At 35.5% G+C, this 25,651-nt stretch overlaps 1 protein-coding gene across 1 annotated transcript; it reads right to left on the bottom strand.

The window, feature by feature from the left end:
- Positions 1-223: 223 nt before the first annotated feature.
- Positions 224-20,213, bottom strand: LOC131416357 (killer cell lectin-like receptor subfamily F member 1). Its single transcript, XM_058558828.1, has 7 exons — positions 20,181-20,213; positions 19,884-20,084; positions 16,610-16,696; positions 15,370-15,468; positions 10,765-10,934; positions 5,129-5,241; positions 224-4,502 (listed from the first exon to the last, which is right to left on the bottom strand). Exons 2-7 carry the CDS (start codon positions 19,942-19,944, stop codon positions 4,385-4,387), a joined length of 648 nt encoding a protein of 215 aa, XP_058414811.1. The 5' UTR covers positions 19,945-20,084; positions 20,181-20,213; the 3' UTR covers positions 224-4,384.
- Positions 20,214-25,651: the final 5,438 nt, after the last annotated feature.

Genomic DNA, 25,651 nt, shown 5'->3' with positions numbered 1-25,651 from the left:
CCCTAGCAGAGATCAGCTTTATTTTGGTTTTGTACTCTTCTCACTTCTCTACATTAATTATGTAAACACAGAGAAACAACCAAGATGGAAACTGCTAGAAAATTGAATATCATTCTTCTCAGGGGATATGTTGGGCAAGGCAGGGCTTAGTATGGATAGAAGCTCTCAGACCATCTATCTAAGTATGGTTTAGGGCTCCAGAGTAAAATTCCAAACATAGTGATTCAGTGGTCATGATTTATTACAAGAGTTCAGGATACCTTCAGAATGAGAGTCTCTTATCGATGTTAATCAGTCAGTCTCCCATCTCAGGTGTCATTAGAGGCAAAACTTGACTTGGCCTTTGGACAAGTGGTTTAATTTTTCTGTCTTTGATTCCTTATTGAGAGAAACAAAACCAAAAACTGGACTCCATCCCACACAGAATTGTTGTGAGTTTTGCATAGAATAATGTATGTAAAATCCCCTTTGTAAATGATAAAGAAACACACACACACACACACACACACACACACTCCTGACTATTATGGTAATTGACTATTTGACCTTGTATACTAAAGATTGGGGCTATCAAAGCCTAATCTTCCAAGAGTCTTCCTCAAAGGCCAATGCCACTCTGCCTCATATAAGATGCCCCTGAACTTGAACACTTGTAATAAATTCTCTTGGTTTCCAAGCTTAGAAAGCATGTCATAAAAGAACTGAGATGGCACAGGAATGGTTTCCTCTTCTGAAAAAGTGATGAATTTATTTACATTCTTTCCTGTATCCTTCTTCCTGACATGATGTATGAGGTTCCAGAAGCCCAGTACAGCTTGGGTGGGCATTGAGTAGGAGAATCCATAGGGAAGGGAATGTGAAGAAAGCCCTAGGGTGCGGATAAAGGGATTTGGTGAAGTCAGGGATATGGGGAATTATGAATCCTGCTAGGATTACCAGGTCCTGCTGTCCCTGTTCTGCTCCTGGCTGGAGCTTGTATCTTCTGTCTCCTGCAGTCACTTGAGCAAGCTCTCTCTTAAGGGCAGCTGTCAGCAATTCTTGTGGCAAGACCTCTGGTGTAGCAATGGTGGAAGTTGAGCTGCTGTGTGGGGAACTTCTGGAGGACGTGTCTTCCTCTTTGTCCTCTTTGACTTCCACAACTCTTTGGTTTCGTCCTTCTCTATCTCTGGTATCCACTTTCTCAGCAAATCCTCCATAGGTCCAATTACTAACCACTCACTATCTCCCTTCTTCTCATTTTGTCGTAACTTCGCGTTGGGCCCTGCTCACTCAGAGCTCCTTTTACTCACATTATTGGCCTTCTTTCTACCACCGGAGGCCACTCTGATACTGGCCAGTACATTTTAACTGATTAGTTTCCCCGTGCCCCAGCAATGGTCTTATATCCTCTGCCTTCAGAGTCTTCTTGGACAGTGAGTTCTGTTAACCCTTCATACGTTCTTTGTTCACCTTCATAATTGACTTTCTGATCTTTGCAACCACGGTCCTCTCTGCTACTAATCTTAGCTTCCCTCATCTTCCCTCTGGCTTACTCTCACCACTTTGTTTCTCTGTGACACTTGAAGTCTTTCCGTGACTAGATTTCATGTTCTTATTGGACCATTTTCTCCCTCTACCACTTGCTGCTTTTGTTCTTTCTCTGAAGCACATACAGATACAGGATCCTGTTCCCCAAACAGACCTCACTTTGTCTCTGGACTCTACCTCCTCGCTTGACCACACTTTCTCTCAGGATATTATCTTCTCACCACACTTAGTCCTCTCCATTGATCGCACTGCTTCATTTGCCTTTTATCTACTACCACAAATCTCTCTATCCCACCATCCTCAGACTTCATTTTATCTCTGACTCAAACTGACTCTGACTCAAATAAGGTGTGACAATTTGATGAACACTGTTCTAGAGAGTTTATTTTCAGATAACTCCTGTTGATTGGTCTCTGATTTCTGAACAATCCTGTAATTGCTTATTTCAGCTATCTCCTGCTGGCTGGTGTCTGCCAAGGAATTGTTCTATCCCTCTTGCTTGAACTATGAAGTCAAGTGAGAGCTTTGTCTCTTCATCAATCAGAGGCCTCTCCCTGGGAAGACTTTACTGCTAGGTGTGTAGATGCTTGTAGCTTTTATCTCCTCAGGACAGAAGTCCAGGAACTCCTGGATACATGTGTCAAAAAACAGTGGATTTCCAAATTTGAGAGGAGAAAGAAAATAAGGAGAGATATTTCCAAAATATCTGAGGCAAGGCTACCAAATGAATTCTTCTGAGGCCACCCTAGAATCACTTCCTAGACTCCAGCCTAGAATCACATGAACAGGAAACAATAACCCCCATGCCCTTCTGTGAACTTAACTCAAACCAGAGTTTCTGCACAGCCATCAGAAGTGTCTGAATCCCAATGCCTTTGTAGACCATTTGCAGCATAAATGAACATGTTAGGTAGTCTTGTGTCTATCTCCTCTGCATAGCAAGTCCTTGGTTATTTTTGTCCCCTGAAGTATCTTTGTGTTTTCAAGTAGTTAGTTGAAAAATCAATCTAATAAATATTCATATATTTTTGTAAACACCACTGTGACCATAAAATAAAACAGTTATTTTGTTTTTACTGGGATGTAGTGCCAACATGCCGCAACATAAATGCTTTACTCATCAGTTTGTATACAATTTCACACTCAGCATATATAAGGTGGTTTGTCATGTAATGATATGATGCACAAAAAAACTTGTAAGGATATAATCACCATTAAGAGATGAGCATAAACATCACAAAAAAATGTTTGTCTCTGAAGCACTTACCCCTTCACATAAACTCCTTTGGTATTTATGGGATTCTCATTCGATATCAATCATTCAAGCAGACAAATACTTCGGTTTTCCCTTGGCACTCACTCAATGACCTCCATTTGTGTCAGTCTCTGGTTCTTTTGCATCTTATCTCCCCAGCCACATATCAGTATCCTACTTCTGCAATCTCTTACGTAAAACTTAATACAATAAATCATTTCTGAGTATTTATTATGTGGTAGGCATTTAAAAGGCACTAGAAATATAAAAACAGATATTGGACCCTTATGGGATTTACAGTCAAATGAGGGTGGAGGACATTAATCAAATATTTACTCAAAGACCGGTATATGTAAGACCAAAAATGTGATAATTGCTGGGCAGGGGAATATAATGTTGAGATATTTGACCTCATCATGGAGCTCAAGGAAACGTTCTTAGAAACTGAGCTGAGATATAGAGAATGGCAGTTAACTTGATGGAGAAGAGAGGAAAGAGAATTCTAGGTCTAGGGAACAACTTTTGCTAAGTCAATGTGGTGAAATACAGTATGAGTTTCTAAAATTAGTCTAATGTGATTGTTATGCTGCGAGTTTGGGTAAGTTCAGTGTAGGAAGAGACTGAATAAGCAAGCAACGGTTAGACCAGCTGTCACGGCCTGATTTCTAGGCCATGTAATGGAGTTCCATATTATTCTAAGGAAGATACTGAAGTGTTTTTAAAAAGGAGGGTTGTATTGTCAATATACATTTTTAAAATATCACTCAGTTTTCATGGCAGAAAATGATAGACACGGAGTAAGAGTGAAGACCTTGTTATTGTAATTATTTAATATTTTATTACTTTGTATTAATGTCATTAAAGTGGTGATGGAGAGAAGAGGGCAAATTTGAAAGATATTTAGTAAAAAAGATAATAAGAGTTGATGATATGAGAAGGAGAGGAGAGCAGCCTAGAGGGGTGTGAGAGAGGGTGATGACAAGATGACAGCTGGTTTATAGACTGCATAATTTTCTTACATGGCATGCTATTTATTGAGATGTGGAGTACTGGAAGATGATTTCTTTTGTGAGGAAAGTTAATGAATTATTTTTATATATTGTGTTCGAAGTACCTTTGAGATTTTAGATTTGATGTGTTAAATAGGCAGTACGGTATATGGATCTGCTGCTCTGGGCTAGAAATATAAATTTGATATGTGTTGCTTTGCATGTGGTAATGGAAACTTGGAGAAGGTAAGACATTAGCTAAGAATATTGTAGAGGAAAGGTATAAAGAAGATAAAGACTGAAGTTCCAAAAATACAGGCATAATGAGACTGATGATTGAATAATTGCCTTGATAATTCACGTGAAAAAATATATTCATCATATCTACTCATTTATATAACATTTTCTTTTCTCTGGCACCTTTCCCATATCTCTGAGAAATAGTACTATACTCACACCAATCATAAAGGAACACACACACACTCACACACACATGCACACACACAGCCCTCTAGGAAACACACAACCCTCTGGACTTTCCTATGGTGTGAGTTCAACCTTCACCTGGTGTCTTTCAGTCAGAAAAATGGAGACTGATGTTTTGCAGAGTGGGTTACAGTTGGCAAATCCACTGATTATTGTCTTTACAATTTTGTTCAGCTGTCCTACTAAGAGACACATGGGCACATTTCATGCTCCGGGTCTGAGGTTGTTTTTCTTTTATTGAAAACCTATAGAAAGAAAGCACATGGTTATCTTTACATCAGCCATGAAAATATGCATATGTCCAGAGACTAAGGAAGACCTCAGTAAATATTTCCTAATTTTTAAATGAAAATATAATTATTAAAACAATTTAAACGATACGCAACAATATAATGGGTAAAGTCATTCTTCCCACCCTCAGTTTTATTTCTCAAAACTTCTCTCCAGATAGGTTAATATTTAATAAGTATTAGTTAGAGGTGTATATGAATAATGCTAAAATATCACCTCTTACTTTTTTAATTTAAAAATTGATCACTGTAAGAAATGAGCAGAAATTCATATTTTGTGAAGTAAACATGCTCTCATAAGATATTTTACACTTGCCAATTTAACTCTTAGATAAAATAAAAAGGCAGCAGTGACAAATCCTGTTTCACACATAAATCTTCTGAGTGGATAGAGTGAGATTTCTTTTGTTTCTCAATTTTATGTGTGAAACATTTTATCTGAATATTTACCAGATTACAAGAGTCAGTCAGGAAATTTATACCTGTTCACTCAGTTCAAGCCCAACAACATCAGACAGCTCTTTCCTGTCACATAACATGGGATTAAAACCACAAAAAAAGCTAAAATACAATAAACTTACAGACTGGGATCAAAAGAGCTGTTGTCCACCCAGGTCCATGAGCGGCTTCCAGGGGGAATGCTCAAGCCAATCCAATAAAAGGCTGAAGTATTTAGGTACAACCATAGGAAACTCTAAAGGAAATAGGAAATGGTACATGAAACTGACTAACTCTTACAGATACAAGAAAAGCATCTCTAGAGCACTTTCTATGTGTTGGCACTGCGCTGGAAGCTGGGAATGAACAGGTAAGACATACCTCATGCTTTCTAATAAATCTTAGTGGAAGGACAAACTACTGCATTGCAGCGTGGAGACTGCCAAGGTAGAATTGCTTACAGTAGTAGACACTCAGGGCTGTGGAGTCAGACTGCCTAATTTGAGTCCTAGCTCTACAGTTTACTACTGTCCATCATTGTACAGTTATTAAATCTTTTTACTTCTGTTTTTCCCAATCTCTAAAACTCAGATTATAATAGTACCTGTATCAAACAGCTATTATTGTTTTGTTGTTAAATAATATAATTAAACACTGCCTGGCACATAATAAATGATCATTACATAAATGTTAGTGATTATTATTAAATACAAGTATGAAATAATATATAAAGCAAGAGAATATACAAGTAAAATTAAAGAAAGAAATATCTGAGCCGGTGTGGCACATATTGTTCAGAGTTTCCTGATATCTCTTTTTCTACAGTAATGTAACCCCTGAGCCAAAGTATATGGCCAGCCATAATAAAGGCTACATTTCCCAGCCTCCCTTTGGCTAGATGTGACAATGTGGCTGACCTGATTTCTGACTAATGGAATAGAATGGAAGTGATACTAAAATCCTAATCAAGCATTTAAAGGGTAATGAATCCTTCCATTCATCATTTCCTTCTTTCCTGATGGCTGGAATGTGGACATGATAGTGAACCAACCAGAAATAGGTTGACACAGACAGCACCCTACCAGTGAGAGTAGAAATCCCATAACAGTATGGACTACTATGTTCGTGACATAATCTATTGCATATACTCTAAGACAGATTTTTTCCCTATTTTAACACTTTGAAATTGGAAACATCTAATAATCTATGGCGTGTGGTAGTTTAATTGGCAGCTTTGTTTTTGCTTTTTAATTGTGCTAACACTTTTAAGTGTACTAATGTTACATCTTTAATCTTATATTCCATAAACACCTATCTTGTTCAAGCTACAGTAATTTTGGTTCTCTGTCACATGCAGCTGGATTCATAGCTAAACCATATAGCTGTTTGTTGGAAAATAGTCACTAGGCATACAAGAGAGAGAATAGTGTGTTTCCATTGAATTATCCTTGCACTATGATCAAAAAATCAGTTGACTATATTTGTGTGAGTCTATCTCCGGCCTCTATTCAGTTTTGTTAATCTATATATCTCTCCTTTGCTAATACTATGCCACATTAATTAATGTAGCTTTATAGCAAGACTTAAAGTTGAGTAGTGTGAGTCTTCCATTCTTCTGTTTGCCTTGGGTTTAGTTTGCTCTTTTTTTAGGTTTTTTTTTTTTAAGTAGAAGCTTAGATTATTGATTCTATGTTATCTTCTTTTCAAATATAAGCATTCAACACTATACATTTCTCTCTAAACTCTGCTTAAGCTGAAATCTGCAAATTTTAACGTTATATTGTTATTGTCATTCAACTTATAATATATTTTAAAATTTTATCTCTACTTCCTCTTTGATCCATACATTATTTACAAGTGTGTTTAATTTTCAAATATTTGGGCATTTTCCAAAAATCTTTCTGTTCCTGATTTCCAGTTTAATTTTACTATGGTCTGAGACATACTTTGTATGCTATCTGTATCTGTAAAACTTAAAATTTTTTTAGGTCCCAAAACATGGTCTGTCTTCATGAAAGTTCCATGTGCACTTGAAAAGAATGCGTATTCTGCTGTTGTTAGAGTTTTCTATAAGATCAATTAGGTCTAATTGGTTGATAGTATTGTTCGAGTCTTCTATATCTTTATTTGTTTATTTATTTATTTTTTGTCTAGTTGTTTTCACTTACTCGGAAAGGAGTGTTGACGTCCACAACTATAATTGCGGATTTGTACGTTTCCCCTTTCAGTTCTATCCGTTTGCTTTGTTGCATACACATACATAATTGACCCTTGTTATGGGCTTCAGGGGCCAGAGGGTGGAAGATTATGGGCTAAACTGTGTCTCTCCAAAATTCATATATTGAAGCCCTAACTCCTAGTACTTCAAAATGTGACTGTATTTGGAGACAGGGCCTTTAAAGAGGTGAGTAAGCTAAAACCTGGCTGTTAGGGTGGATCTTAATCCAATCTAATTGGAGTCTTTATAAGAAGAAGAAATTTGGACACACAGAGAGATACAGATGCACACACACACAGAGGAAAGACTGTGAAGACACAGCAAGAAGGTAGCCATTCACAAGCCAAGGAGATTGTCCTCATAAGAAACCAAACCTGCCAACCCCTTTTCTTGGACTTCTAGCCTTCAGAACTATGAGAAATAAGTTTCTTTTGCTTAAGCCATCAAGTCTGTGGTACTGTGTCATGGCACCCCTAGCAAACTCATACAACCCCTTTATCATTAATAATATTCCTCTTTGTTCTTGGGAGTGTCTTGTTCCTTCTTTTGATATACCGCATACTTGATTGTTGAAAATTGGATATCTTTACTAGGACAGTAGAGACTGAATAATTTTGTGCTTGGAAATGAACACACAGTTCCTTCTCCTAAGTCTTTAATTTGGGGTTTGAGATAATCATTAAGAGTTGAATTGGGTTTTTCATTTGTTTTTGCTATGGTTATCCTCAGTGCTCCACAGGTTTCAAATTCCTGTAATGATATCCAGTGTTTAGTGGTTTTTTTCCCCCAGAGGAATATCTCCTTGACCTTAAGCATTTAAGTGTTCCCTTTGTACTGTGCCTCAGAGAGGATCTCTTTGCACATTCTTATTTCTCTCCTGTCCCTCTCCCAGAAGTATTCTTCTTGACTTATTTGAAACTTGCTAGCTTGGTTGTAAAAGGCAGTGGATGGAGTGGTCTTTCTTGTTCTGATTATGCCTCAGTCTTAGGCAGGCACTGAATCCCTGTGTCTTCAACGTGTGGCTTTCTCAGCTGTGCTGCTCCTATCTTGGATGTAGTTGTGGTCCCAGTGTGGATTCTTGCCTCTCCCACAGGGGTAATGTTTTTCCTGATCCTCTTTGTTACCCACAATGATGTTTCACCAGTTCTCTTGGACAGCGATGTTTGTTGCTCTTCTTTCCAACACACACATTAAGGCTTTTGTTCCATGGTGCAAATAGCAGATAGGCGAGAAGGGTCTCGGTGGAATTTCTTGCCACTTCTGTATTATTGTTGTTCCCTTCTCCCAGGTCTGCACCACAATGGACACTTTCTTATGGTTCTTTCCAATCTTTTCTTTGAGGGCCAGTGAGGTTTATAGAGAAGTAGCCTTCAAGAGATTGTAGAATTCCCCAATTTCTGCAGAACCTAGGAGCTTCACACTGTTCTGCCACCCTACACTCTGCCTTCACTCATTTTTCAATTATTCTGGCTGAACTCTTCTCCCTGATGTCTGATATCTGATTTTTCTATCCTAAGTAAGTGAAGATGTGGCTCCTTTCTCCCACAGGTGCCTGATTCACCAGAGATTTTGGCTCCACAACCTCAACTCTCCAGTGGATTTGAAAAAAGTTGACAATTTAAAGTTAACTCAGCTATTTTTCATTGTAAAAGTGCTAGCAACATTTCTTTGAGATCTTTGTGTCATTCATGAAGTGACAGCCATAAACTTCCCTTGCTTTTTTTTAAAATATCTCTTTTTCTCTTCCTCCTGTTCTTACCCCTCCTCCTCCTCTTCCTTCTCCTCTTTCTCCTTTTTCGCCATGGGTATTCTAGATAGACTAATAGTTTTTTTGTCATTTTTTTCTTTAACTTATTTGAGAGCTGGAGAACTATTTGCTGGAAAATTATTTTTTGTTTCTTGGAGTAATTATTCTTCCGTAATATATATTTTATCCGACTTTTACTTGTCCTTTTTTGAAGAGGTTTGGAAATAGAAATCCTTATGCATAAATCCTATGCCAATTCTTATTGGTCCTCGAAAGGGAACAATTATGTTTGGCCCATTCATTTGTTTAGGAGTCATTTAAAGAGGAGTAACTTAAACTAGAGGAAGAAAATTTCCATTAAAATATGTTGTCTCAGTCCACTGTTCTCTAAAATCTAGTTTATTGATTGCCCAAGAGACATATCTTTTCTGCATTTCAGCATTCTTTCCTTTGATGGTGAGCAGGAAATAGATGAAATTCTTAGTGAAGTCTTTCATTGCAGTTTCTCCATGCAATGATTTATTGTTTATTCTTTTGAAAGCATTCTTATTAAAAGCTTTTCAGTTGGCACTTGCTTCCTCTTTCTTGTCTTAAAATTGACCTCTAGGAGAAGAAAAAAAGGTCTCTTTTCGAGCCTTTTCCTGATGGCCTAGTGGTTAAAGTTTGGTGCTCTCTGCTTCAGTGGACCGGGTTCAGTTCCAGGGCATGGGACCATACCACTCGTCTGTCAGTAGCCATGCTGTGGCGGCAGCTCACAAAGAAGAACCAGAAGAACTTACAGCTATACACAACTATGTACTGGGGCTTTGGGGGCAACAAATGGAAGGGAAAAAAAGGAGGAATATTGGCAACAGATGTTAGTTTAAGGTAAATCTTCCCTGGGGGAAAAAAAACACTGTTATCACCACAAAAAACAAAAAAGTAACTGTGTGAGGTGATAGATATGTTAACTAACCTTATTTTAAAAAAAAGTCTCTTTGTAGTTCTTAATCCATCCTGGATTTGGTTCATATTTGCACTGCATGTGACCGAGAGTCTTACCGTTTGACATTTGAGGTTACATTGGTTACACTGAAGATGATTTACTTCTCTTTTTGTTTTTTTTGTTGTGGATTTCTGTGAAACTCAGAAAGATTTTCTTTTCCCCTCAGAAGTTTCAACAGCTGCCCTGTTGTAAATCCCCCTGAAATGGCTATTGTTCAACCAGGATTATAAAGCACTGCTAGACATTGGCTTTTCAGCAATTGGGCTATTCACATAGCTTGTGATTCCAGCATCCTAATCCTCAGGCTGACAACTCTTTTTGATGTTGGCCAATTAATTAGAAGTTTGGTATCCAAACTTCATGTAGCAAAACTTTAATTTAAATTAAGCCAGAGTTAGTGAAATATCAGTTCTCCTCAAGGAAGAATGAAATCTTAATGAGAAGGACTCTTCTGTATTTCCTTTCTCCCAACATTATCTTTAATTTGAGCTGCCATGATATCTGACTGCAGCCTTTGTGAGCATTGCAATAAATGTGGGAGATGAGGTAAGATATTTAATGTCTTACATTTTAAAATGGAATCTGGTCAGCAGTGGGGAATCCCTTGTAGAGAAGAACTTAGATATGTAATACCAATTGAATTCCTCCTCTCCCTAGCCAAAAAGAAGTCTACAATAATCATGTAGTTCAATGATTCATTCAACTAATATTTGTGTAGTTAGGAACAGTGAGGTTTTAAAAAAATTTTTCACAGAAATTTTTAAGTTTGTAGCACAAAGAATGTATTGCAAATGTGAAGGATGCTATATCTTTATGTTTTATATCTCACCATATCAATGAAGTCTTGAATCACCATAAGATGTGAATTTTTCATGGCGCAGTCATTTTTACTTTCATTCCAAGATTTCTTATTTTCAGAAACCCAGTAACATTTTCCCTCATGTAGCTTCCAATCTTTGGAGGGGCATGATTTATGAGCAGTAGAAGAGTTAGAAGAAACTGGGAAGGAAAAGGATAAGTAATTACAAGAAATTCAAAACTGTACCCCAAAGTTGTTTACTGATTAAAGCCCTTCAAAATTTGTTAATTGTGGTCGAAACTTTCTTTGACAAAAGTATGTGCTTTTCTCAGGGCAGATTTGAAAAAAATTAAGATTAACAGAATTGTAACCATGTGTATATTCATTCATTTTCTTCTTCCGTTCTTTCTTCATTTAATTTATTCTCTTAAAAATATATCATGTTTTCTATCAACTAGGCAATGCATCAGACACTAGGATAAAATAATGAACATCCAAGCATCAGGGAGATAGACATTTTAAAGGAAAAATAGAAATTAGAGATTTTAATTAGTGGTCTACCAATGAGCCACACATTTTGGGACTTATATATCATACTGGAGTAGTTTTCCTTGGGCAAAATTTGTGTAATAGGTGGCTCCCAAAACTCAGATAGATTGGTCCTCCCATACACAAAAGGATCTTAACATCCAAAAATATGATAGTAACAGGTCATTCTAATTTATAATATTTGCCATTAGATTTACATGATGACACAGAGGCATCCTAGATATACCAGCAATTTATTGTCCCCTCAAATAAATATTCTTTAAAAACACTCACATACATGCACACACACAATGACCTGAAACCATTACAGAATCAACAAATGCAGGCAGACTTTGGAGGGGAGCTAGCACTTGAAATAAAGTATGGCAAGGTAAAAGTTTCCCATTTTTACAACTTTTAGCCTAAGACACCCTGTTGGTGCCTTGTAGAGCAAGGAAAATTTCGATAGACAATCTACAGTTTTACTAGCCTGAAGAACCAGAGAACTGAGTTTGAGGCAACCACAGATGCTGAAAATGAAGAGTGAATCTCATCAAAGGGAAACATAAAGGGTGTGCACCAACTTCTGTGCATAAAATGTTTCCAAGTCCCTGGCTGATGTGTGTCAAAGCTAGATTACAGCTAAGGATAAAAAAAACTAAACTGAGATTTGAGCTGCTGCCTAAAAGATAGAAATTTAAATTTGAGTCTAACTGTACCAAGTGCTTGCTAAAACAAGAAAATCAGCACTCTCTGAAGAAATATATCAGAATCCAAAGACTTCTCAACATAATTTTCACGATGTTCAGGGCACAGTTTTCAATCACCAGACATAAGAAAAACCAGGGAAATATGACCAATTTTTAAGAGAAAGGGAATTAATGCAGCCCAACAGGAAAATAATGCAAATGTTAAGATTATCAGACAAGTCTTTTAAAGTAGCCATTATAACCATGCTCAAGGATATGAAAGAAAATGTGCTTGCAATTACTGAAAAGATAGGATGCTTCAGCTAGGAAGTAGAGAGTATGAAAAAAGAACTGAATTAAATTTAGAATTGAGAAACACAATACAATATATAATAGAAAAAAAATTCATTGGATAGGTTATTCAGATAGGCTTTCATATTGAAATAGTCCAATATGAAACCCAGAAAAAAAAGTTGGAAAAAATGTACAGAGCCTCAAAGATTTGCAAGACAAAATAAAAATATCTAACACACATGTAATTGAAGTCTTAGAATCAGAGAAGAGAGAAGATAAGGCAAAAAAGAAACAAAAAAGAAAAACAAAAAGGATAATGGCTAAAATTTCCCCAAATTCTTTAAATTCATAAATTTATACTTTCAGGAAGCTCAAAAAACCCTATGTAAGATAAATATGAAGAAAATAATATGTAAAAAAGAAATAGTTAAATAGCTTAAAACCAAAGATAGAAAAATCTTGAAAGCAGAGAAAGATTACTTGCAGAGAAACAATTATTCAAAAACCCTTCACTCTCGTCATGAACCACAGAGTCAGAATATAGTGGAAAATATCTGCAAATTATTGAAGGAAAAAAAATAACTGTCAACAAAATATTCTGTATGTAGTGAAAATATGATTCTAAAATCATGGCAAATTTAAGACACTTTCAGATAAAAGAAAACTAAAAGAATCCATTGCCAGCAGATAGTCACTACAACAAATGTTAGAAGAGATTCTTTAGGCTGATGGAAAATGTTTCTAAATGGAAACTTGATTATTTAAGGAAGAAGAACATCAGAAATGGTAAATATCTGGGTAAACATAATGGTATAAGGTAAGCAACATATTTTCAAAAGATATTTGTTCTTGCTTTCAGTATTGAGTTCACACTCTTGCCTAGCGTGTTAAGTCCTTCCTTAGATGGATATAATATCTCTAATTCAAACTATTTCCAGGTAATAATTCCAAATACTTGCTATAACTATTGCTAAAGACACAGCAACAATGCAACTGGGACTTTTTAGAACATATTTAATAAAAACTGCTATATTTTCACTTCTATATCTCTGATAGCAGATACTTTGAAGCAGGGCTTCCCAACTATTATTATGTCGTGGAATACAAAAATATATTTCTAAAGTATAGAAAAATAAATAAATAATAGTCTATTTAGTCTACTAGTTAACTACCTGGGTCTTTTTAACTCGGGAACCTTCAGGCATACAAATATGTTAGGGCACACTATTGGGAAATCTCTTCTTTGAAGATGCTTTCACTCCAAGATAATTAGAACCTAAAAGAATCGGATAAAAAATATTGCTTAGCTTGTAAGAAATAAGAGGAAATTGCTAAAGGCAAGCATTTAGCTAGAAGTGGAATGGGGAAGTGATTGGGTAACTGAGTTCAAGAGGTAAGACTGCCTTCCAGGCTGATGATTTATAGCAGTGCTAGGATCCTAAGACCAAGCCTTGGATTCACTGATGGAGTGAGTCTGTGAGACTCTTTCATTACTCCAGGGTCTTCAAAAGATTCTCAAGTCACCCAAATCATTAACTCCCCACTGCCTCCTTGCAGATAAAAATGCAAATAATCTTTGCAAGAAAGCATCTTTAATGTTTCTCTTAGAAATCCCGTTGACTGAGATCAATCAAATTTTTAAAAAATCAAATATTTTAAAAAACAAGCCAACATATCAGCAGGAAATACAACAAGTAGATTTGGTCACCGAGGACTTTAGATATTTAATCGTATTTATCATAAACCATAATGTTTAAATTGTTTTAAGAAATAAAAAATGATCATATAGCAGGAGACCATCAAAAGCTAACAGGTCGGTTTGAAAATAAGTCCTCAGGATTGAAAACTATAATCATTAAACTAGACTCAGTAAATGATCCAGCAGCTTAGAAAGGGGAAAATAGAGAATTTGTGAACAGCGAGACATATCTGAAAACATTGCTAAGAATTCAGCACAAAAATGATGACAACAATGAGGACAAAATGAGAGGTTACATGAAATAGAAGATACAAAGCAAAGGCCTATTGCATGTCTAATTTAAGTCCTAGACAGAAAATAGAGAAGGTAGACAAAGAATTAGGAATGATGGCTGAATAGATCTACTAAATTTTATTTTATATATTTTGTTTATTTAATTTTTTTATTAAGACCAAACAAACTTAGTGTTGGTATCCTTTCATGACGAATTGGAACTAAGACTCTAGGAGAGGTGACCTATACATCTGTAACAGCAGCATGAGGATTAGAAAACAAGTTTGACAGATTTTAAAACTAGAGCTTTATTTAATACCATTATTACCACTTGCATCATAGGTACAAGAAGTACAATAAAGTGCTTTTGCTTTGTGAATAATGTCCCACAAAGTTTGCCCTCATAGTCACACTAATTAAAAAAAAAATTAATGTATGTTGTACCAGATAGTTTTTAGAATGTGGTCGAAGTGGCTCAGAAACATCAAAATCCAATTTAAAGTTTTAATGGATTCCCAAAATTTGAACGTACTTTATAATATGGACTGGTAAGTGTTTCCAATAGAATTATATCTGGATGTTCAAAAGAAGAAGGGTATATAGTTTTTCAACATAGAATTAAAATTTAAATTAAAAAATTATAAAGAAAACAGCTAGGAAAAAAAATAAAATAGAAAGGCCAAATAATTGAGTCTTTTTTGACTTTTAAAAGTATGCAAATACATTCATATGAGACAGCAAAAGAAAAACTAACATAAGATTACCATTTACAATTTTTTTGCATGTAATAACATTAAAAAGTTGACAAAAAACTATGTAGTATGATGCTGAATTTTAAGAATAAAAATATTTTGACCACATTTTGCACCTGCAGATGACCCAGTAAAAATAAAAAAAGAACCAAATGCAATTATTTCAATGAAATACCTTTAAATTAATTCAAACCTCATTATATAAGCTCATTTTGCTCATTTGCCTTGGGTCTTCAAATATTTTTGTCATGGAATGTAGCGGGTCCATGAAGAACAATGAGCTAAACCATCTCTCTGTGTGGGTAGAGGAATCTCTCCTCTATTCAGATATATTCAATTAAAACGAATGCTACTTCTTTGCTTGATTACTCAGCAATTAGGCAATATAAAATAATGTTACCTATGGAGGTGATTGTTCCAGATTTATTTTTCCCAGTACAGTATTTCTCTTTTGATTCATTATCCACCTTATTATGTCTTGCAGATTTGAGTTGGATAACTAGTGAAAGAAGAAATAGATTTTATTAATTAAATGCAAAGCACAAAACCATTGGGTTCTAGTGACTCTGTGAAGTTCATTAATGTGGAAATTCCGTAGTAAGATAAATGATTAAAAATTTAACAGGAAAAACATTATTTTTTCCAAGATTTGGACTTTCCTTTGCACTCTTATTAATCTCATTAATGTTAACTTTAGGAGAATTGGAAAAACATGACCTGGGACCAGAGGGATACCCACTTGATTTTTTTTCCTGGAGCTTTTGTATTTATTTTAATAAATACAAAATAACCAGCTCTAGATATAAGCCTCATTTGGATAGTTTGTGTTTAGCAAGTTCCTGTTAATTATATCAAGTATCACCTGATTCCTGGAAAGGGTTTCATGTGTTTTGGTTTTGGTTCCTGATTCTGTTCTTTTTGAGATTCTGCATGTAAATGCTGCATATAGGAGGGTAGTATGAGCCCAGAGTACTTTTCTATATTGAAGCACATATCTGTCTTTCTGATGGCCATTTAACTGAAATTATCTTTGGTAGTTTATAATCTCACAATAGTGTGTTAGGCAATTAAATCTTTACCATCTAGTTTAGTAACAAATTTATTTTAGTAACAGACAAATATTTTACTAAAACTACTATTTTAGTAACAAACAAATCCATTACTTATGACCACAGTATATGAGTATAATTTTTAAATGCTTGATTGAATTGATTGATTTTAGACAAATTTACCACCTATGGATACAAGACGGATGATGCCCAAGAGTAGTCAGTATGAATAAGCTTACAGAGAAATATGCTTCATAATTTAATTTGTTTTCATCTGAATATGGTTTTGGAGAAGCTCGTGTGTACCCACTATCAAACTGCACTGGGAAACTCATTGTGTGATCTTGATTGTAAAATATAAATCTAATTTGACATCTCTTTTCTTTATCAATGCAATGAATCCGTAATATATATAATATCACATGCTGTTGTTCTATGGAAAAATCTCTAAATTTAATTGTGTATCAAATTTCACACTTTTTATGAAGTTGTGTTGTATTGTTCAGAAACCACCTGAACAGTGAACACAATTACAACACGACATGAGAGAATAATACTTTGAGATAATGAATAGTATTGATAATTACTTACCAAAAATGCTCAGCACAATTGTTATCACAAGGAGGATGATAATCATTGCACACTCAACTTTCAGGAAAATTCCATGGTGGTGAGAATCTATAAAATTGGATAAATTTCACTAGTAATCCCAGTAGATAATTTCTTAGGTAGTGAGAGGTAGCAGAGGGCCTGAATAAACTTTCTCAGTTATCATGCTCCTGATTACTTTCCACTGAAATGTGTAGATCCAGCTTCCTTTCACACACGCGTACGCGTGCGCACACACACACACACAGAACGTATTTGGTTCTCCGGTTGGCGAAAAGGGGAACATATAAAACTGTGAATGGATATGAATTTTTCCTTGTGGGCTCATGATACATACTCCCTAAGTTTATATATAAAACTGTGGAACCCTCAAGATTCTCTAATAAGCTTATCGACAATACCAACTTATTTGGATTGATCCATTCTTTTATGGCCCTTCCCTTATATAATGCACCTATTTTCTGTGATACATGATTGTAATTTCATAAAATCATACAATTTAAAGTAAAAATAATTTTAGGAATTATAGTGTCCAACATCTACAGGTTAAAATGGGTATATTCAAGTCCACAATCACACAGTGACTTGATAGCAGAGCTGAGATCAGACCTCAGGTCTCTTAACTGCAAATCCGTGCTGTGTTCACTATCCACACTATCTCTTGCTTTTGGAGTACTCAAAAGATAAATAAATCATAAGAAGAACTGCATTTTTAGCTTTGGGCTCACAGTTAAAAACAAGTCTTTAATCCAAAATAATTACAGTATACCAATTCCACTAGATACGTGATGTATACACACATCAAACAATATACTGACAAAGTACTAAAATAACTGATGTTGAGACAACCAATTACAAAATCAAGTGTCAAGACTGATTAACCCAAATGTTTATTTAGTGGAATACTATTATAGAGTGTTTTATTGTATGTTCAAATTATTATTGCTGGTAAGTAAAATATCTTTAGACAGAATTTATTAATTATCAAAACATTAAAAGAAGTCCATAAATTTTCTTTTATCAGGCAAAACAATGCAAATTGTGCCAGTCAAGGCAATCACAAGAAAGTGATGATATCCTTACACATGTCTCTAATATGAAGAATTGTGATGGCAGACCTAAAAACTTACAGAATAAAACTTTAGATTTCATGAAAGGACTGATATAAGGGATACTAGGTCATTCTTTTAGGCCTTTGAAGTAAGATTTAAGAAAAGCATGAATTTCTGAATCTTTGCCTGGGATATTGTCAGTGGAATCACACGTTTTCACTGATACTCTGCTCAATTTCATAGTGAGAGCCTGCTTTGTTTTATATCTTGGAGAACCAATGAACCTATAATATTTATTGAGTGTCTAATGAGATCCGTTCATTTATTCATCCACTTATCAAGCATCTACTTATTGCCTGCTGTGTACTTAGTACTGTGTGAGGTGCTGGAAATACGAAGATTAAGAGATTAGGGGGAGGGTTTCAATGCATACAAGGCTCTGAAATAGTAAGGGATATGGTAATTTTCAGGAGCAAAGAGCAAACCAACAACTAGAGCAAAATAAGCGAAGCGTAGGAAATTAGAAGAGAAAAGCCAAGGACAATTGTGTAGGTCTCTATAGGACACGACACACCAATGTATCAAATAGTTCTTTCCCTCTACAATGATATGACACATGAGAACAGAAGTTGCATTTATTCAGCAATAGAGATATGCAGTGAGAGAGTAGTAAGATTTTTGACTTCTGGTCATAAGCATGATTATAGGTAGATAATTTAATTTTTATATATTTATATTTCTTCATTTTTAACTTCAGAAGATTGGACTAGATAGTATTAAAGATGTTGTTCCCAAATCTCTAAACCAGGAAAGGAATAATGTTCTTTCCATAAAGAGAAAGATAACAAACCTTGGAATGCAGAATCAAAAATATAGATTTTGTTGCTTGAACTGAGTTAAAATAACCTTTAGAAAATTGGATCAGGGGCCAGCCCCGTGGCTTAGCGGTGAAGTGCCAGCGCACGGCTGCTGGCGGCCTGGGTTTGGTCCTGGGCGCGCACCAACGCACCTCTTCTCCGGCCATGCTGAGGCCGTGTCCCACATACAGCAACTAGAAGGATGTGCATCTATGACATACAACTATCTACTGGGGCTTTGGGGGAATAAATAAATTAAAAAAAAAATTATAAAAAAAAATAAAGAAAATTGGATCAATTGTGTGAGATTTTTTGGGAATGGAGGAAGAAGAACGAAGTTCTCGTGCATGTTATTTTTCAAAATCAGTTCCATAATGTCATATAAAACGAAAGTTCCCAGTCTAGGGAGAAAAGAAAACAAATATGCCTCTACTGGACAAGTTAGAGAAGTAATGTTTAAAACAAACAGGAAATAATATGCTCTTGGAACCAGAGAAAACCACACATCAGATTTACTTGGTAAATGCAAACTTAAAAATATAAAATAAGAAACGTATTCTTTGGAAATAGAGAAAAGCAATACATCAGATTCTTTCCACAAGGGCAAGTGCAATGAGGAGACTAAATTATTTAAGCATTTTATATAAACTTTATAATATAAAAAAATTTTACTCTAGAGGAGAGAATGGAAATGCAACACGGAAGTTTCCCTAATGCTTCAGAGAATAGAAAATACCCTGGATTTGAAAATTTATTATTTTTGAAGAGGTTTGTGATTAAGATACAATGTATCTTTAGCTATATGTCTATTTCTTCAATTCCAAAAATATTCCACTACTCAGACAGTCATTAATCATAAACTTCATGAAATAAAATACTAACATTTCATGTCTCCTTAGTTTAGCTTAACATTTTTGTCCTATCAATATATGCAAATTCCAAAGTCATAAATAACAGTGTGAATAATTGCCTGAGAAATTTTCCTTAGTGTAAATAGATTTATCATATAACATTAAAAGGACAGACTTGATTGTGGGTGAGTAAAGCTGTAGAGCAAAAAGGGGTCATGAGTATAGATGTCACTGTGTGAGTATAAACATTTACCCCAAGAAATACAAAGGACAGAGAGGCTATGAAAACCAAAAGCAAAGTTCTATGTATTAAGACTAAAGTTACAATTAACTTTATGAACATGTTGTTTTATTAAAAACATTCACTCTTATTCTTGCATTCACTAAATTCTGCTTTGAATCCAATCTCCTATTTCCCATACAAACTTAGAGGACAGAAATAAAAGAGATTAAAAGTCAAATCTTAATTTTAAAAGTAGTCCTAAATCCAACTTACCAGATCTCTGCAGTGGAGATTTAACAGTTTTGATGTCAGCATAGACTATATCTCCAGCCATTGCAAGTATTAAAAAGAGAGAGAAGACCGCAAATGATGTTCTGCTAAAGGGAGTCCTATATTTCTGCAAACAAACTTCCGGTAACTTGAGTAAATTGAGATGGACAATTTCCTTCCACCTACCCGTTTGGTGGGTTTCCTCTACAACTAAAAGACAAAAGTAATGTGTTCAGTCTTATCAATTGAGGTAATAGATTTTTGAACACGCATGATATGGAAGAAAACTGCTATCCTTACAGTAGTGTCTTGTCCTTCAGTTAGTTTTCTGCCTATGTTTGGAATAATTTTAACTTTTAGTACCACAGAATATCTCTCACCACTTTCTTCTGTAAACCACTTCCTCTTTTAGTTTAGACATATATTCTCTGGCAGACACTCTGTGACCATCCAGCATTTTCTCCAAAGTGGAATAGTAATTTGGAAGGGGGGACAAGGAAAAAGAAGGATTTTATTATGGATGTAATAGAAAGAATTGATAGAATCCTCATCTTGAAATGCATTGTATTTATTTAGATAATACTTAAAAATTTTCCTTAAAGCCATTTCTTCTCTCGCACACTTTATAATACTAACATCAAACCAAGGTGAAGCATGGATCATGCAGAGGACTTCCAGAATGAAAAATTATATTTAAGAGGCAGAAATAACACTCACCTCAAAATAATTCAATGTTAGGTCATAAAAGAAAATTAATCTAATTTTTAAATGAAGTTCATAGAAATTTCCCCTTGAATCTTGAATGCAATATACTTAGTACAGATTTTTATCTACTGTTTATTCTAAAACTCCACTAAAATTATATTAAAGGAATAAAAATTGAAAGCCTAAAGCAAGAAGAAAAATGGAGTGAGTTCCAACAGATGATGAAAAAATTCAACAAATTCCTGAAATATGGAGAGTAGATGGATATGTCATAATCTATGAAACCAAGCAGAGAAAAGTGAAGCCTAGAATATGTGAAGGGAGATCACTGAGGAGGGAGCCCAGCTCTTTGTGAAACCCTCGTAAGATTCAGAGCTCAGAAATTTTAGATATGAAAAATTTCAGGAGACATTAGTTTATGATCAGTAGATTAACTGGAATTCTGAACATGAAAAAGTTGATTTCTTCAATATCTACCCAAATGCATTGTATAGAATTATCTAAACTGCAGTTATCCTTCCCTCACAAAATTGAAGTAATTTAACCTACATTGATCAAATAACTAAAAAATAGATCTTGACTTTCTGGCATTTAGGAGTACCTCAGTGTAATGGCGAACCCCACAAGGCTTCTGACCCTGGACGGGCCTTGCACACTGACTTCTGTCTCTCAAGAGCGCCATGAATTCCCTCTTTTCCTGTTTTAACACTTCATATATTGATCTGCAGATTGCCGCGTAACCTGTACATTTTCAGAGTGAAGATTTGAACTCCTGTCAAACTGAGTCCGAGCCCACGCCATAATGCAAAAATGCTTTCTAGATTTTGAGAGTAAGAATCGCATTTTATTTTTCTTGTTATTTCCATCATTCAATCTATGCCTGAAACATAATAGACATTTACTGTGTTGGATCGGTTAATGCTACCCTGAATTTTATTACTGGGCTCTAACATTTTTCCAGAATGAGAGCAATCATTTTTTACTAAAAAGTAGACTTCTATTCCTATGAAAAATATGATTGATGATCTAGCCATATAAAAGTAAAAAAAAAAAAAATACTAGCATATGGAGAATCTATTATGTTATGTAATAAATCCTTGATTTATTTACAAATAAAATATTAATGATCCCTGCTCTGTCTCTCTGTCCCCAGGTAACCAAAGGTATGCATTATTTAGTAATCGGTAGGTTTGTTGAGGTTTGACTTTTAATTGAGTGTCATGATACTTGTACGTAGGGCTCACTTAGCCAAAAAGATCATTTTATATAAAATCAACTTGTAGATGTATTAAATAATGGAATATTAGAAATAGGGGTGCCTTAAAAAGCATGTTATTAAATAATCCATTATATGTCCAGAAACAAAATAAAGCTGTTCAGTTAAGAAGTCTAGACTCATCAAATGTTCATCAGTACAGATGTGAAAGAATAACAAATATTTAGCTGGGCTGCTGTATTTTATGTTTTATATGCTTATGATATTCTCAAATTTGGTGACACAACTTTCCTGGGCTATAACTTCTTTGAGTGTTGAGTTTAATTAAGGATTAGTGATTTAAATGTATGGTGTTTAGGTATCATTATCGATAAATACTACTTCTAATTAATGCAGTAATTATGCATTTCAAATATGCTTTATCATTGCCCTAACTTTAATAATAATTTTATTAATCACTTCTCTGTGCATGGATTCCAAACTAAATCCTCAATCCTGCTCTATTTCCTGGAGTATAAGTCCTTATTTCCAATGCTTTCAATACCTCAAACTCAAAATATTCAAAAGTGATCCAACCGTTGCCAGAAAAAAACCGGGACCCTGTCCCACAGCTGAATCAATGAGCTCAATGACAAGGGATTGAGGAAAAGGAAGAGCTTGAATTTTGCTAGCAAAATGAGGCTGCAGTGGGCTAGTGCTACAAAACACACAGTGTTCCCAAGGCATTAGGAGTTGGGGTGTTTAAAGGAAAAACTATGGAAAAGAATGTGCTATCTACATGGCTGTAACCATATGGTGGCGCGAATATTGTGAGGTTCCCAGACATTCTGGCACCAGGCCAGCTGTTATCTCTACCTACAGCAGGAGGTTCAGGGCTCCATTGATCAATCTTCCTGTGCCACCTGACATTGGGCCCCGGGGAGAGCCAACAATTAATGGTTACAAAGTTTATAAGGTTTTAGATAGGGGAGGGGGAGCTGTGGCTTTGCAGTTCCGCATCCTCCCACCAGCCTGTGTTTGGTGGAGATGAGGGAAGCTGCAGGTGTCCTCAGTTGTCTGCCTCTGTGATGAACGGTGGATTTCGGCACCAGGAAGCCAAGGAATTGGGGAAGCTTCAGCTTCTTGATATTCTCTGGATATCAGTTTCCCAGTTACAAGACTTCACGGGAGTGAAGTCTTGTAACTTCAGAGTGAGCCCCAGTGCAAGGCCACCTGGGCTTTAACAATTTGTTACTTCCATTTACCTTGTGGAATTGAGGGACACAAAGGTTAAAACAACCGATATCTACATGTGAATGTAACTTAGAGGATCTGGAAAAGAGAATGAGTGCTTTTTGGTTTTTAACCCCATATATGCTGGGTTCAATGTAGGGGAACTGGTATCAGGGCCTGCATCAAGAAAGAAGTTACAAGACTTTTAGTTTTTTCTCTGTTACACAACTTTACCACTCTTTCCACTGTTTCACTTCTTTCTTTTGGTGGCCCCCTACTTTTGCAGAAACTCAGGCTTAGTATTTCTCCTTTGTATCCTTCCTTCTGTCACTTTCCAAAGTGTATGTGTGAGTGATGGAGGGTGGCATATAACAATTCATTGGAGTTGAAGGAGTCTTTTTCAACTTAGATGAGCATTTGACAGAGAATATGATCAGAGAAAGATAATGCCACATGGGGTTAGGAAGGAAACCATAGAGAATGATTGAAAGTTTACCAATCAGATAAGTAACTTCTACTATGATAGTAAGAGTGAGAGGTAGAAAAATGTACGTTTTCTCTGAAAACTTTTGAGGGGAAAGAAACTTTAATTTTGCTGGTTGGCTGGAACATGGGGACAGAGAAAGAATTATTTGTCCTATGATATATTTGTATCCATGCATGTGTGCATATAGATTTCTAAGTCCAACAACATATATATATTTTTAAAAAGTGTATGCTTGTATGTTTACATGAAAAAGTTTAATTTTATATGGAAATGACATGTCTTTTGCCTTTTTCAGTAATCCATAACACTGCTAAATATTCTAGGCTGGTGGTTCTCAACCTTGACTGCACATTGAAATCTGTTGGAGAGTTTTAAAAAAATACTGATTTTGGAACTTCACATGAGAATTTTTGATTTTCATTTGTCTGGATTGTGGTTTGTGCATCAGAATTTTTTTTTTTTTTTTGGTACATCAGAATTTTTTAAATCTTCCCTTGTATGATTCTATATATAGCCAAAGTTGAGAACTTTCAAGCTACCACATGTGACTTTAGAGTGAAGTACAGATTTGGAAATAAGGAGAAGAGTAAATCAGGCAGCTATAACAGAAGGAGAAATAGCAGCAGCACTGATGTATAAGAGACCAGGGTTCCTACACATCAAAGGAACAGTGATAACAAGATCTAACATCTTCCCCAAACCAAGGAATCTCCTTTGTATTAGAGGCCAAACCTGAGGAAAAAATATGACTCTCATAAGTTGGTTTGATATCTTTCTGTAAGTCTGAGACTTAATGTAAACTAAATGAAATGCCTCCATGGATTGGTTTTGATCCATGGATTCCCATTTGTCTTTATGCCCTACAGAATGTGTCTCAGAAATTCATTCTACAGAAATAAAACAATTGAGGGAGTGTGTGTGGAAATAACACTTTTCCTTTGAAGGGGAGCAGATTTTGCCACCCTAAAATATGTCTCTTTGGCATAAAAATTATTTTGGGTAAAGCCAATCAATATCCAAGGGATTCAGGAAGAGTTCTTTGCCTCCCACTCAAATGCCTAAATTTACATTTGAAAGGGCACCTGTGCCAGAGAGCAATTACCAGAGACACCTTTTTACCTAAGAAACTTATCTACATAACAGGACAATCTTTGTTTTCCAAACATCTCCTCTATCTTCCTGTGAAAGAGCTTCTTTCTCTTTATATCCCCAGACTCCTATACATTTCCTTAGCTTAGGATGTTATATAAGCCTCAATACCTGCCTGCTGTTTGGGTCTTGTATTTTTATGGGGCTCCCATAGATACAAAATTTGTTTTTTTTGTGTGTGTGTGTTATTCTATCTCATATCAATTTATTTATTAGCCCAGCCAAAGAACCTAGAGAGGAAGAAGGGAAATTTTCTCTTCCCCTTCACCTTACGCCAGAGGAAAAGTAAGGTGTTTGAGGATCTTCATTGCTTATTACTGTACATGAATTAATTTGAGAAGTATGATGTTGCATGTCACAGGTCCTAAATTTGTATGTTCTAAATTTAGTAGAAGTGCAGGATAGTCAGTATTTCCTTATTCCAGCCACCAATTTGTATTGCATTGTAGCAAAGCAACATTTTTGGAGATATCTGCCTACAGGTTTACTTAGGTGGAGGCTTAAAGACCTTAAAAGAAAAGATCAAGAAGTTTTAGTATGCTGCTTATATCTGAAGGACTTCACTATAATCCCCCCCCCAAAAAAAATAGAAGTGATGAAATCCAAGTTTGCCTCCTTGAAAGAAGAGAGGAAAGATAGAAGCTGTCTAATAGATATACCTTTCTGCAGCTAGAAATTACATCCATTAGGACTGAAGAAACAAATTATCTGCCACTGAAAAAAGTTGGTTTAAACAAAGAAAAGGAGGCAATAAAAGGACTGGGGGAAAGATTGAGTCCAAGGAAGGAGTCAGGGCATTGGGATAAGATTCATTCTTCCAGAGATTTCCCACATATCTTCTATTGTGTATGCTCTGCCTGAAATACTAACATTCATCCTGGTAAATAAATGGCAAGCAATAGGATATATTGGAGTATACGAGGAAGCCATTTGGTGTAAAACTAATTCAGCCTGACCTTGTTTTTCCAAAAGAGCCAGATGTGGCCTTTGAGCATACATTGT

This window comes from Diceros bicornis, chromosome 17, assembly GCF_020826845.1.
Source record: "Diceros bicornis minor isolate mBicDic1 chromosome 17, mDicBic1.mat.cur, whole genome shotgun sequence".
In the NCBI taxonomy this organism is placed as follows: Eukaryota; Metazoa; Chordata; class Mammalia; order Perissodactyla; family Rhinocerotidae; genus Diceros; species Diceros bicornis.
This window is presented reverse-complemented; position numbering and strand designations above follow the sequence as displayed.

What these genes read in the sequence shown, in the direction of transcription:
- LOC131416357 (XM_058558828.1), bottom strand. Translation starts at nt 19,944, where the DNA reads ATGGCTGGAGATATAGTCTATGCTGACATCAAAACTGTTAAATCTCCA. An exon ending in AATTGTGCTGAGCATTTTTG is followed by an intron (nt 15,469 to 16,609) that starts GTAAGTAATTAT and finishes TTCTTTCACTAG; the next exon opens with TTATCCAACTCAAATCTGCA. An exon ending in TTCAAGACTTCATTGATATG is followed by an intron (nt 5,242 to 10,764) that starts GTGAGATATAAA and finishes TATTTCCTTTAG; the next exon opens with AGTTTCCTATGGTTGTACCT.